The following is a 14,301-nucleotide window of genomic DNA, read 5'->3' as shown; positions in this document are numbered from 1 at the left end:
GTGGCGCTATAGGCGGCCTGGAGAGAGGAGACGTCTCAGGCCAGGCGGGGGTGTCACGGGGCGTGCGCTGTAGGCGGCCTGACGGGAGGGGGCCGTGGGCTCGCGGGGCAAGTGGGGTCCCTGCGCGCGCAGGCGAAAGCGAGGTCTCGCGAGCTCCCAGCCCGTCCGGCGGTGGAGTCTACGGCCGGGGCGGCCCAATCGCAACCGGCGCGAAGATTGACAGCCGGCGAAGTCGCACGTGACTGTGTTGCTAGGTTACATGACCCGGTCGCTGCTGCGCCGCTTCCAATCAGGAGATGGCCCGCCTACATTTTGCGACATTAGTTGCGGATTGGTGAGACTCTCAAATGACAAGTACTTCAGCCAATGGGACCAAGTAAGTACTCAGAGCCCCGCCTCCAGCCCGTCTTGGGGCTAGCGGTTGAAGTATGTTCGAGGCGGGCGGGACCCCGCGGGCGGCGCTGACGCTGCAGCTGGGCAGTTACGCGGGGTTCGTGGGCGCGCACTGGTGGAACCTGCAGGTGTGGAGCCTCCTGGTCCTGTCTCGAGCCGCCCCCACGGCCCGGCCCCGGCCCCGGCCTGTCTCGCACCCCCTCTCCCCCACGGCCTGGCCCCGGCCCGGCCCCCTCCCCCCCACGGCCTGGCCCCGGCCTGGCCCCCTCCCCCCCACGGCCTGGCCCCGGCCCCGGCCTGTCTCGCACCCCCTCCCCCCCACGGCCTGGCCCCGGCCCGGCCCCCTCCCCCCCACGGCCTGGCCCCGGCCTCTCTCGGCCCCCCCCGAGCCGCCTTCCCCGGCGCGGGCCCGGCCCGCCTTGCCGGCATCCCGCTCCCCCGCCGGCCGCATCCCCGCCCAAACGCGCTCCCCGGCCTCGCGTTGCCTGCCCGGGCCATCTGATCTCGACGCCTGCTCGCCCGGCCCCTCCGGCCGGCGGGAGGCCGCTGTGCGGGGCGTGCCGGGGACTGGCAGCTCCCTGGGGCCAGGGGCGCGGCCTCCTGCTCGCACCGACCGTCTCTCTCCGCCGCAGGATGCTGCGTGGTGCCGTGACTCGGAGGCGCCGGGGCGCGAGATCTGCCCCGATGTGCTGCACCGCGCTGGGCGGACCCTCGCCCGGCAGGAGACCTACACGCCGCGCCTCATCCTGATGGACTCGAAAGGTGGGCGGGGGCTGCTCGCCGGCGGCGTGAGTGCGGCCCTCCTGCCAAGGGCCCGGGGAGCTGCCGGGCGAGGACTTTGCCTAGTGGGGCGGGCATCCCACCAGCTCGTGCGTGGCTGACTCTGCCCCAGCCCTGGATGTGGCGCTAGAAGCAGCGCTTCACCCCCTGCCTGTGCAGGCTCGTGGTGCCTAGTCGGGGCTACCTCAGCCTCTTGGGGGCGGGGTTCCTCTGGGCTGGAGAATACGGTGGGCTTTCTTACTGTCTTTAGCCCCAAGTACTGCAAACCCTGTGACCTGTTCTTTTGTGCAGCAAGCCTCAACTCTCTGAAAGAAGAGGGATGTTTATATGGGGACATGAAAAGAGACACCTCGGTAGCTTGGTGAGTGTTACCATTTGTTCTTTCATCCTGTTTGCTGGAGAGGTTACTCTGCTGCAACAGTGTGGGGTGGGGCGCAGCAGGGCGCTCGGGTGCGGGGTGCAGGAGAGGTTTGGGTTGTGGGCTCTGGCCCAGCGACGTTTACCTGGAGCTGCTCCGGGGTGGCAGCGGCGCACAGCAGGGTCAGGGCAGGCTCCCTGCCTGCCCTGGCCCTGGCCTCGTGCCTTTCGGGGAGGCAGCTGGCACCATGTCGGGGGAGGGGGGGGGGTGCAGAGGGCTCTGCATGCCTGTGGGTACCGCCCCTGAAGCTCCCATTGGCCGCGGTTCCCTGTTCCTCACCAATGGGAGCTTCAGGGGAGGTACCCACAGGCAAGAGCAGCACATGGAGCCCTCTGCTCCCTGTCCCCCAGGGGCTACAGGGACATGGTGCTGGCCGCTTCCTGGAGCAGAGTGGGGGTGGAAAATCCGTGGGCCAGATCCAAAGCCCTGATGGGCCGCAGTTTGCTCACCCCTGTACTAGACTGTAAGCTCTTCGGGGGGGACTGTCTTGCTACATGCATGTAGAGTTCCCAGTGCGACCTTGCTCTCTGAGGCTCCTTGTGCTCCTGTAGTACAAATAATGAGGGGATTATTATTATTATATTATTATAATTATGAGGGGTCTGCGGAAAAGGACCTAGGGGTTACAGTGGACGAGAAGCTGGATATGAGTCAGCAGTGTGCCCTTGTTACCAAGAAGGCCAATGGCATTTTGGGATGTATAAGTAGGGGCATAGCGAGCAGATCGAGGGACGTGATCGTTCCCCTCTATTCGACATTGGTGAGGCCTCATCTGGAGTACTGTGTCCAGTTTTGGGCCCCACACTACAAGAAGGATGTGGATAAATTGGAGAGAGTCCAGCGAAGGGCAACAAAAATGATTAGGGGTCTGGAACACATGACTTACGAGGAGAGGCTGAGGGAACTGGGATTGTTTAGTCTGTGGAAGAGAAGAATGAGGGGGGATCTGATAGCTGCTTTCAACTACCTGAGAGGTGGTTCCAGAGAGGATGGTTCTAGACTATTCTCAGTGGTAGATGACAGGACAAGGAGTAATGGTCTCAAGTTGCAGTTGGGGAGATTTCGGTTGGATATTAGGAAAAACTTTTTCACTAGGAGGGTGGTGAAACACTGGAATGCGTTACCTAGGGAGGTGGTAGAATCTCCTTCCTTAAAAGTTTTTAAGGTCAAGCTTGACAAAGCCCTGGCTGGGATGATTTAATTGGGGATTGGTCCTGCTTTGAGCAGGGGGTTGGACTAGATGACCTCCTGAGGTCCCTTCCAACCCTGATATTCTATGATTCTATGATTTATTTTTCAGGCCAGGTAATCTGTCGACTCATCAAGAAGACCCTCCTGCAAAGAACCTGTTTCTACAAGACCTCAGCAAACTGGAGGTGAGAAGCCAGAACTCAAGGTGTGGATACTGAATGGGTTTGATTTGTATTCTAGAACCAGAGATGCTAAACTAACAGAGTTTTGGTCTTGACAACAAGCTTTGTTAGATATAGTTGCTTTTCTTGTTTGTAGGTTTTGGTGTCTAGACCAGAGGTGGGCAAACTACGGCCCGTGTGGCCCAGCCCTCGGCTCCTCCCCTGCTGTTCCCCCTCCTCCACAGCCTCAATGCACCGCGCCACGCTCTGGGCAACCGGGCAGCCCAGTTGCAGAGCCGTGGCCTGACCCGGTGCTCTGGGCAGTGCGGCTGTAGCGCCGCCAGCCACTGGTGCTCCAGGCAATGTGGTAAGGGGGCGGGGGGAGTGGATAGAGGGCAGGGGAGTTTGGGGGTGTGGTCAGGGGTTGGGGCAGTCAGAGGGTGGGGAACAGGGGGGTTGGATGGGGCAGGAGTCCTGGGGGGGGGGCAGTCAGGAATGAGAGGAGGGGTTGGATGGGGTGGCAGGGGGCAGTCAGGAGAAAGGGAGCAGGGGGTGGTGGTTGGGGCAGGAGTCCGGGGGAGGGGCCGTCAGGGAACAGGGGGGTTGGATGGGGCAGGAGTCCTGGGGAAGCTGTCAGAGGGCAAGAAGCAGAGGGGTCAGATAGGAGGCGGGGGGCCAGGCCACACCTGGCTGTTTGGGGAGACACAGCCTCCCCTAACCAGCCCTCCATACAGTTTTGGAAACCCAATGTGGCCCTCAAACCAAAAAGTTGGCCCGCCTCTGGTCTAGACCTTTCTACTTCCTCTACACCATGTACACATTTGCCCAGATCCTGTTGATCTTCCTGCTTGCTTTTTTGTAAAAGAACATGTGGTTGGAATTATTTCCCCCTTAAACCTTCCTAAGGCCTTTCTGAACATAATACCAGCAGAGCAGCTGACTTCTCCATGTCTCCAGTGACAATGCTCAAGGGCAGAGAGACTAAGAAGCTGCAGTAAAGGCAGGACTATCAGAGGGAGGCCAGTACACACAAGTGTAGATTCTGGATTTATTATTGGTGATGGGTGTACGAGGGAAAGCTGTTCTTGCACAAACTGTGAGAAAAGTATAACTAAGTGGACCAAAGGCAGCCATTGGCATTGCACCAACAGTGTTTTGTTTTTTTTAAGAGGGTTCAAGAGTTGTGAAAGGGTCTTTTCTCTAATGTTCAGCTGTCTGTGCAAATCAAAGGTCTTCTGTTTTGATGTGAAAGAAATGGATGAAATGTTGTCCAAATAACACATCTCTGTAGCTTGTGTTCTACAAATTCAGGCTGAAGATCTACCATTAGTGTCCTTGATTAAGATCGCACTCCTCCCCTAGTGCCTTGCAGCATGCATCACAGTACTGCTGTTTGTGTGAACCACTTTGGGGTCGTTCAGGATAAAATCACTAGAGAAATAAATGAGACTTTATGAAGGTACAGTGTACCATAGAAGCACAGATGTAGAACAATGTTCCCAGCCCCTTCCCACTATATTGCCCTGTTATCCATTTACAAGTGAGGCAATGCCATAATAAAACCTGTCTCCGGGGCTTTTTATTGCAGGGAGGCACGTCCTCTGATGGAGACTTCAGTCCCAGAGCTCTTCCTCTCAGTAAAGGTATGTAAGTCTTCCATGCCTATATGTCTGTTTAGGTGAAAGATCACAGGAATGGAGAATTGTAAAGCGAGTGAAATGGGGAAGGGACTTCATTGCAGTCAATCATGAGCTTAGAGAACCTAAGAATGTCCATTCTAGGTAAGACCAAAGGTCCATCTAGCCCAGTATCCTGTCTTCCAACAGTAACCAATGCCAGGTGCTTAAGAGGGAATGAACAGAACAGGTAATCATCAAGTGATCCATCCCTTGTTGCCCACTCCCTGCTTCTGGCAAAACTAAGGCTAACCACCATTGATGGACTTATCCTCCATGAATTTATCTAGGTTTTTTTTTTAACCCAGTTATAGTCTTGGCCTTCACAACAGCCTCTAGCAAAGAGTTCCACAGTTGATAGTGCGTTGTGAGTAGTAGTACTTCCTTTTGTTTGATTTTAAACCTGTTGCCTATTAATTTCATTTGGTGACCCCCTAGTTCTTGTGTTATGAGGAGTAAATAACACTTTTTACTTTCTCCACACCTGTCATGATTTTATAGATCTCTATCATATCCCCCATTAATAGTCTCTTTTTCAAGCTGACAGGTTTCAGAGTAACAGCCATGTTAGTCTGTATTCGCAAAAAGAAAAGGAGTACTTGTGGCACCTTAGAGACTAAGCTGTAGCTCACGAAAGCTCATGCTCAAATAAATTGGTTAGTCTCTAAGGTGCCACAAGTACTCCTTTTCTTTTTTCAAGCTGAAAAGTCCCAGTCTTATTAATCTCTCCTCCTATTTTAAGTCCAAATTCATCATACTCCCTCCTGTGGCTGCTTTCCTCTATTGATTGGTTTTGTATGCTGGTATTCAGCTCTAAAGCACTCTATTTAGCACAAAGTATAATTTTACGCACAGGTAATAGTTTCATAACAATGCTATCCTGTTGCTATGAATCTGTGACAGAGGCAGGGGTTTGGGATAATGCCATGGTGTGAAGGGCACAGGAAATAAGCGTGGGACTAGGTTACCAAGAGAATTGTGTGTAAAGTACTAGGGCCTTGGTTTAAAATCAAAAACACTTTAGCAGACAGCCTTATGATCCCACTGTCTGGGTTATTAGAAGCTGAGTGTTGGAAGGTGAACCTTTATCTGTCAATGTTCTTTTTGCAGATGTATCTCAGCTCCCTAAACAGTTGCATGTTTCCCAGAAGGGTCACCAGTTGGAAGGCAGCGTGCAGGTTTGGTCTGATTACCTCCGAGTGCGTCTGCATCCCAGAAGCATCTTCATGATACATCAGTACAACTATGATGGGTATGTTTATTTTACTTCAAATGCAAACTGAGGCAAAGTGGTAGCTTCACAAAGGGGCATGGCTGCTGACTGCAATTTAGGGATCAGCCTAACTGGATACTTGCTAAAAGACACAAAAAGAGGAAGTGGAGTTAAATGCTCACCTTATCCTTCTTTTAGGGAGTCCAGTCAACTTGAAGCCTTTGGACAAGGTGAAAGCCTCCTGCACAATTCCACTTACCTAGAGGAGCTGGAAGATAGATTGCATTTCTACGTGGAAGAGTGTGATTATCTGCAGGTACATGGGGCTACATTTACCTGACCTGTTTGGGGAACTCTGCCAATTGAACTTTTGGTAGAAATTCAAACACTATTTGTCCCTTTTGGTGTAGGGTTTTCAGATTCTGTGCGACTTGAACAATGGATTTTCTGGAGTTGGAGCTAAGGTGACAGAACTGCTCCATGATGAGTATTCAGGGAGAGGAATCCTGACATGGGGACTGACTCCAATCATTCATGATGTTGGGGTAAGTATGCAGTGGAAAAAGAGTGTGCCTGATCTCCTGAAATTAGTGCACACGTTCTGACTCAGACTGCTTCCTGTAAAACAGATATTGAGAAGGAAGAGGATAGATCAAAAGAGCGTCTTAGTGCAGTGGGTACTGCAACAGTAGCTGCCCTTCTTTCTGCCTCACATAGCACTTTTACTTCCAAAGGAGCCTAAGGCCAGGGCAGATTAATTTGGGGGCATCATGTTTAATTGCTAAATTGTTTAAGTGCCAAGCAGAGCTGTGTGGATTTTTTTTGCATCTTTTGTCCGCAGGTGTCCTGGAAGGATTTTTACAGGCTGATGAACACAGTCCTGGGAATTGTCCATCTCTCCACTCACAGCTCACTCTTTTGCCCACTGTCACTCAACGGAAGTCTGGGACTCAAACCAGAAGCCGCTGTTACACTCCCATATGTACATTATAATGTGAGTATACACGGTCACTGACTGGGCACACAGACTGTAAGCTTTTGGGAACATTTTCTATCTGGAAAGGCCTGACCACACTAGTGTACATAGTCAGAACTTTGTGCCAGAAGGACTAAATCCTCCCATGCTAAAAAATAAAGCTCATGTTCTATATAGGCGGAAGTTCTAAATAATAGTTTGTCTCTCCAGACCTGCCTAATCCTATCCCTAATGTTTGAAGTTGATTATGTAACTCCATCTCTGTATATTTCCTCAATTTTAAACCTACAGCCCCTTAGTTCTGGTCTGTCCAGTGACCTTGGTGATCTGTTTAATAACCCTTCGATTACTCTCAGGCCTGAAGTATTTACCAGCTGTTTTCTGCTCGCACATGAGCCTACATTCCAATTACCTTTGCTGCCATTTACTGCACTCTCCATTTTAACTCTGGGTTATGGCCCTTTACATTAGTTGTAATAATTGCAGGTTCCTGAATTGTCTCACACACTTACCTTGTGTTGTAGGTAGAGCCCTGCCTGGATACAAAATTTGTATACACAGCTGATCAGCAAGCATGGTCTGTGGATATAAAGCAGATATCCACAGATTTGCAGGGTTCTAGTTACAGGACTAAGATGGATTCATTCACATGATTGAATTCAGTTTGCAGAGTCTCAACTCTTGTTTAACTGGTTCAGTCCAAGGCTGGAGGTAATGCATATGGGTGACTGTACAGGAAATCTAAATTGGTGCAGAGTTGTAATTGCAGGCAGACACTGGCTCATTGCCTTCTGATGTAATCAGCTTTTTACAATGCTAGTTGAAGTGCAGAAAGCTCAAAACTTTGTAGATTCCAGGACTGGGTTTCAGTGACCTGAGCCCCTCAACTGGGAATGCACAGCAGAACATATGGGATGACCATAACACTATTCTGTCATTTGAAAAATTACTAATGAGGTAATCAGCAATAGTTTTTTTTATTAAGATTTCTACTGCATGAATGTCAAGTCACTCAAGCTTTAAACTGTAACAGTTTGTATCCTTAGGGCTGTTTTGCTCTGCCTTAGTCATTCCAAAGAGAAATTGGTTTTAGTTGGTTTAGTTAAGGAATGGAAGTGTCTGAAATTCAATCTTAAATGACCGTTTCCTCCTCTAACTTTGTGGTTCAATTGTTCTTCTGTAGGCCTCTCTAAACTATCACAGCAGTGCAATCTTGGCAACAGCATTGGACACCCTCAGTGCTCCATACAGGCTCCATTCCTCCCAGTTCTCCATGGTACAGCTTGCAGACGCATTTAACAGCTCTGGGAGAAAGGTAGCGTTCTTCTAAAGGAAATCATTAGTGGCCACAGTGAAGCTGGAGGGGCTGAACAGTGTAAGGTAGAAGTAATATGCTGAATGTGTTACTGTAGCTATTCTGTTTCATGCATGTCTTCTATTGAGCATTGTTCCCACAACTCACTGGCAGAATCTTTTCTCGTGCCTATAAATTGAGCCTCTGTATGTAGATGTTATATAACATGCTGCATTGTCTGCTCGTAGTTTTGGATACAGATCTCTTGCAGGAGTCCCCCTGATCTCCAGATAAAGCTGAGATCAGATTATTACAGACATTTCTATTGGCCTGTTCTCTCTCAGGTTGTGGCTGCAGGGGCTGCTGTACCCTTTCCTATGGCATATGGTCAGTCTCTTCCAGATGCCTTGTGCAGCTACCAGCTTGCAGTGCCATGGACACCATTGTCTTCATGTGGGGAGCAAAAGGACAGCTGCTGTTTTGCTCAGTCTGTTGTGCTGAGAGGAATTGGCAAAGAAAATCATATCAGGTAAGAAACAGCTAGATCAAATACTTGTCTTTCAGAGCTGGCCCCTAGCCATGGTGATCTCTGACAATAGGGGCTTCTTAAGGGAGGAACTCTGGCCTTTAAATCCTTACTGGTCCAAAAGAGCTGAAGCAGGCAAAGCAGGCCTTCCACATATCCTAAACGTTACTTGTCAGGTTATCACTTGACAGGCTGGCATCAATAAGGAAGAATCTCTTGTTACTAAGAATTACAGGACCCTTGCATTGTTCTAGTACGTGCGGCTGGTTTTAGATCAGGGTAGAACCATTCCTGGGCCCCCCTGTGGCTCAGCCACACAGTTACCAGCATCTTAGTTCAGGCATTCCTACAATATGCATTTACTTGTTTTTCTTTGCAGTAATCTTCCTCCAGGGTCACAACCCAAGTCTGCCCTACATGTTTGTGAAACTGGGGAGGAGGTTCTGGGAAGCTACTTACGTGCTCGGTGTCCAGGGACATTCAGGTTGGTGATGTGCTCCCTGATTGCTAATTATGAAATTTCTATAGTGAATTTTGGATAATTCTTGCTCCTTTGTTTCCTTGGCAGCACCTCATATTTGCTTCAGGGCCCATGTAAAGTGTTACCCCCATACCCCCAATTTTTCTCTGCTCTTCTAAACAAGCACGGTTTCCTCCTGGACAAGCTTCCCAGCTGCTCAACAGGTAAGATGCTCTCTCACACCCCTGTATGTGAGGAAGGGGTTAACTCTTGTTTAAAAAAAAACAAAACAAAAAACCACAGCTTGGGAACTTATAGAAGGGTGCCAGCTTTTGAATACCTCCCTCTAAAGCTAGCCATTTTCCAGCTGTTGGAGTAGGGCCGGTGCATGCCAATGGCATTGTCCTACAAGCGCTCTCAAGACCCCTTTCCCTGGTAGAACACTTATTTTAAAAGTAGAATGGGAAGGGAACATGGTGACATACTCTGAATGTGATGTTTTTTCCACAGCGGTCGAAAGCATCCCTGTCCTAACAGCACTACAGTCATCACCTGCTCTGTACAGTGCTCTCAACAGTTTATATAAGGAGCTGCATCGAGTGGATGTACAGCGCTGGGCTAGCTTCTTCTCTGCAGGCATTGAACTTTATGATTTTCAGGAGGCCCTACATGAGCTAAGAACGCTGTCCCAATGCTATAAAACAAGCTCAGAGTTTGATGAATCTGAGGAGGAAGCAGACTCAGATTAACTCTACTGCTTATCACTTTAAGAAGAAGAGAAACTTTAAAAAAAAAAATCAATGTTGAACTAGGGCACTGGCTTTTTAAAGAATAAAATGTTACTGCAAATTAAGTGACAGTTGTGCTGCATCTGTTACATAAAAAGAGGGTAGCTTTAGACCTCTGTAATTCAAGTACGAGACTTACCAGTTTACATCAGTATTGTCCATTATTTATCACAACAGAATTATGCTTTAGCATGAGACTGAACAATAAACATGGATCATTTCAGCTTATAGCCTTTCCAGATATAAAAAGGGGACAGTAATGGAATTTACAAAATTTGAGAAAGCATTTACTTCATCTAACAGGACACATCTTATGATACAGTAATTACAAGTTTTTTATTGCTGTATCTGCAATAAATCATGAGGATGTTCAATTTAAATCTTTGTTACACAGAGAGGCAAGGCCTTGCCCCAGTGGAATCTTTAAGTTTGTCATGCAGGTCACATTTGCGGAATGAAAAGCTGCCAGGGTAACATTATCCTATTAATTGTGTATCAAACATTAGACCTGTGCTCCTGTAGAATGAATGTAGTTGGTTATACATGTAGCAAGATTATCCCAAAAATTAAGGTGCCATTTTAAGTTACAGTCCTGTGCAAATATTCCTGCCTCCACCAGAGCATCCCTCTAGCAGCAAATGGGCTAGTACCTACATTTGTGATGTACTAGTTAGTTTGTCCACCAGCACAAAGGTGTTTAGTCATCCTGTTCTTCTTCAGAGAGGAGCAGATCCTTATCTGACAGCTGGTCAGTATTGCTGGTGCTTGTTGCATCTTCCTCATCCTCAGAACTTCCATCATAGGATGTATGGAAGAGCCTCATCAATTCCCTGAATCGGTGGGACACCTGACCATGGAGAGAGACTTGAGATTAAATGGCTCATGCACAGTGGGGCAGCTTGTAGGTCCCACCCATACATAGCACTAAGATTGGAAATTTCTGTGAAAGCAGAAGCATTTAACACACTCCAATCCCATCACAGGAGAAAGAAAAGTAGTACCCAGGAACCATTTAAAAAATATTGGACACAAAAGCAGTTAAGTTACAGAGTTGAGCTAATTATCTAGTGCAGGGGTCAGCAACCTTTTAGAAGTGGTGTGCCAAGTCTTCATTTATTCACTTTAATTTAAGGTTTCGCATGCCAATAATACATTTTAACGTTTTTAAGAAGATCTCTCTCTATAAATCTATATATTATATAACTAAACTTGTCATATGTAAACAAGGTTTTCAAAATGTTTAAGAAGCTTCATTTAAAATTAAATTAAAATGCTGATCTTACGCTGCCAGCCTGGGGTTCCATTCACCTAGGCCGGCACCGGGCTGAGCGGGGCCTGTGGCCGGGACCCCAGACCAGCAGTGGGCTGAGCAGCTCAGCCTACTGCCAGTCTGGGGTTCCGTCCGCAGGCTCCTGCCAGCCAGGTCCCGGCCCTGTCCACATAAAGTAGGTACCTACCTTCTCCCTGGTTCTAGCCATTCTCTTCCTATCTCTGCACTGAGAACAGGCCTGGGAGTGAAGGGTCTGGCTAGGAGCTAGAATGAGGGAGGGGGCTCAGGGTTGGGGCAGGAAGTTTGGGTGTGGAGCGCTTACCGAGGCAGCTCCTGTTTGGTTTGAGGGGTGGGGGTGGGGATGTGGGGGGTGTAAGAGTCAGGGCAGGGGGCTGGGGTTGTGGGGGGGGGGGGTCAGGGCAGAGGACTGGGGTCATGGGGGTGCTCCCAGCCCCCTGCCCTGAGCGGCTCACGGCAGGGGGCTGGGGTCATGGGGGTGCTCCCAGCCCCCTGCCCTGAGCGGCTCACGGCAGGGGGCTGGGGTCATGGGGGTGCTCACGGCAGGGGGCTGGAGGGGATATGCCGATTCCACCCCTTTCTCCAAGGTCCCTGGAGCAGAGAGCGTGCTGCAGCTCCACTTTCCCCTCTCCCCTCTGTAGCAAGGGCCATCAGCTAATTGGCCACAGGGAGGGAGAGGAGGAGGGGCAGGAACCCAGCACACTGGGGGAAGCTTGCCTGTCCTGCAAGGAGAGAGCGGTGGGCAGAGAAGAGCAGGCCGTGCAGGGCAGGATTTTTAATGGCACACTGCTGTCTGCCAGGGTAGGCGGACAGCAGTGTGCCATTAAAAATTGGCATGCGTGCCATAGGTTGCCGACCCCTGATCTAGTGTTAATAGCAAACAGTGTGAAACATCACAGAGCTCCCTCAAGGCAAAGCCTTTACACAATCAACCTACAGGGGATTTAGGCACATTAGACATTCAAGAGTTTAGGCTAGTACATGATGGTGGGAAACACCACAGGGGTCATGATATCTCTGAACAGTTCACAACTCTGCTAATGCACCATCCTAAATTCCAAAACCTTGTGCAACCACAGTCCCAGCACTCTTCTGCACAGACTGATAAGCTATGCAGGTGGACTTTTTTTTCCATTTTGTGGCACAAGGTACACTTGGCACCCAGGCTAATGCAGTAACCATCTCTCAGTCCCTTAAGCCAGTGGTTTCCAAACTTTTTTTCTGGCGCCCCAGCTGAATAAAATTGTTGATGTCCGCAACCCAACAGAGCTGGGTTGAGGGGTTTGGGAGGGGGTCGGGGCTCTGGGGTGGGGCCAGGAATGAGGGGTCTGGGGCAAGGGCTTACCTCCAGCAGCTCCCGGTCAGTGGCGCAGCTGGGGTGCAGAGGCAGGCTTCACACCTGTCCTGGAACTGCGGACCGCACTGCACCCCAGAAGCGGCCACCAACAGATCCCGCTCCTAGGCGGAGGCACGCAAGTACCTCTCGCCCGCAGGCACTGCCTCCCACCTCCAGCTTTCCAGCCAATGGAAGTGCAGAGACAATGCTGGGGGCAAGGCCAGTGCACAGAGCCTCATGGCCACCCTGCCTAGGAGTTGGACCTGCTGCTGGCCACTTCTGGGGCACCGCACGGTGTTGGAACAGGTAGGGACTAGCATGCCTTAGCCAGACAGTACCGCTGACAGGACTTTTAACAGCCTGGTCAGCGCTGCTGGCCAGAGCCGCCGCGACCCAGTAGTGGGTCGCAACCCACAGTTTGAAAGCCACTACCCTAAGCAGTGGTGCTCAAAATTTTGTATTAGTGACCCCTTTCACACATCAAGCCTTTGAGTGTGACTTTTTTATATTTAATACTATTATAAATACTGGAGGCAAAGTGGGTTTTGGGGGTGGAGCGGACAGCTCAACCCCCCACCCCACATAACCTCGTGACATCCCCCCACCCTGAGAAGTCATGACACCCCCACCCCCCCCCAGTTTGCAAACCCCTTCTTAACAGCTTTCAAAATGATCTGCACCCCTCTCACATACAAGCAGTTACCTCACTAGCAGTTTTATTGCCCAGTTCCTGTGAGATAGCACTGAAGGTTTCCAAGTGGGCTCCTCGCTCCTGGCAGGTGGTAAGAATGACACGATCAGCCTCCCTGTAAGCAATACATCACAGTTATGGACACAGCTTGGAGCAGGAGACTGACCCTACAGCCACCTCAAGTATGAAAAAAACCCACCAGTGCACTTCGGCCTGAGTCAGGGTGGGATGCACAAAGGGACTTAGGTTGTTACAATGCTGAGCATCACGGTGTCTAACTTTTAGGTGCCTAGAAAAAAAAGTCACAGGAACAATTCTGCAATCCCCAAAGCCCAAGTTAGCCACCTATGGAGGGCCTTAGACTGCACCTCACAAAGCCAGCACAATAGGCCAAGAATCACCTAATCTAGCCACTGGGAAATACGAACCAGACCTCTTTCAGAGATAGGTACCCAAGTCTGGGCTGCACAGAAGGCATCAGCTCTGCTAGTGAGTCACACAATGGAAGAAGATTGGTGCTTGGCTGCTTAAATTGCGTACAGGATTTGAAACAAAAGAGCCAGTGGGGGGGGGGGGGGGGGAGGAGAGGGGCAAGACTACCCTTGCAATCTTTAGCCTAGTGGATAAGTTACTCATCCAAAATGTAGGAGACTCCCCCTCCTGAGGGAGAAGGGATTTGAGCAAGGATCTCCACCTCCCACAAGTGTGCTAGCCTCGGCCATGGAGTCACTCTTACATTCTCTAGCTTAGTTTAAGTATTCCATTGTTTAATTAACATGGAACTTCAATAGGAGAGACTGAGGGAGTGCCACATCAGCATAGTCCATACCCTAGTTGTTAGGGTACTAAACTGAGAGGTGGCAGATCCCTGTTCATATTCCTTCTCTCCCTTAGGAGGGCAGGAGCCTTGAAATAAGGATCAATAACATTGTGGTCGAGTATCCTAGCCCCTAGGCTAAAGATTACAAGGGAGATCCTCCCCGCAGGGCTATACTGCATGAACTCACCAGAAAGGGTGGATCTGGTAGGCATGCTCAGAGGTGACCTACCAGATTGGGTCCCCTGCCTACAACTTGGGCAGCCACACACCTATCTTTCCTTGTTTATGAA

At 50.1% G+C, this 14,301-nt stretch overlaps 2 protein-coding genes across 5 annotated transcripts in view; one reads left to right on the top strand and one right to left on the bottom strand.

Annotated features, from left to right (window-relative positions):
* Positions 1–368: 368 nt before the first annotated feature.
* MSTO1 (misato mitochondrial distribution and morphology regulator 1) lies at positions 369–9,952 on the top strand. The gene is made up of 14 exons (XM_074938915.1): positions 369–521; positions 1,026–1,155; positions 1,465–1,534; positions 2,892–2,967; positions 4,532–4,586; positions 5,730–5,871; positions 6,031–6,148; positions 6,243–6,377; positions 6,674–6,826; positions 7,992–8,123; positions 8,447–8,631; positions 9,008–9,112; positions 9,197–9,312; positions 9,599–9,952. The coding sequence occupies exons 1-14, from the start codon at positions 429–431 to the stop codon at positions 9,835–9,837; spliced, it is 1,749 nt and encodes a 582-aa protein (XP_074795016.1). The 5' UTR covers positions 369–428; the 3' UTR covers positions 9,838–9,952.
* Positions 9,953–9,962: 10 nt separating this feature from the next.
* GON4L (gon-4 like) overlaps positions 9,963–14,301 on the bottom strand; it is a 49,159-nt gene continuing 44,820 nt past the window's right edge. For 3 of the 4 annotated variants that reach the window (XM_074938911.1, XM_074938912.1, XM_074938913.1), the window contains exons 31-32: positions 13,204–13,306; positions 9,968–10,723 (exon numbers count right to left, since the gene is read on the bottom strand). In XM_074938911.1, the coding sequence (XP_074795012.1) occupies positions 10,574–10,723; positions 13,204–13,306 (253 nt within the window). In that variant the 3' untranslated portion in view covers positions 9,968–10,573. Of the gene's footprint in view, positions 10,724–13,203; positions 13,307–14,301 lie in introns of all 4 variants that reach the window. The other variant, XM_074938914.1, reaches the window with a different exon arrangement.

Source organism: Natator depressus, chromosome 24 (assembly GCF_965152275.1).
Source record: "Natator depressus isolate rNatDep1 chromosome 24, rNatDep2.hap1, whole genome shotgun sequence".
NCBI lineage: Eukaryota > Metazoa > Chordata > Testudines > Cheloniidae > Natator > Natator depressus.
The sequence above is the reverse complement of the archived record's forward strand: the minus strand, read 5'-3'. Positions and strand labels throughout refer to the sequence as shown.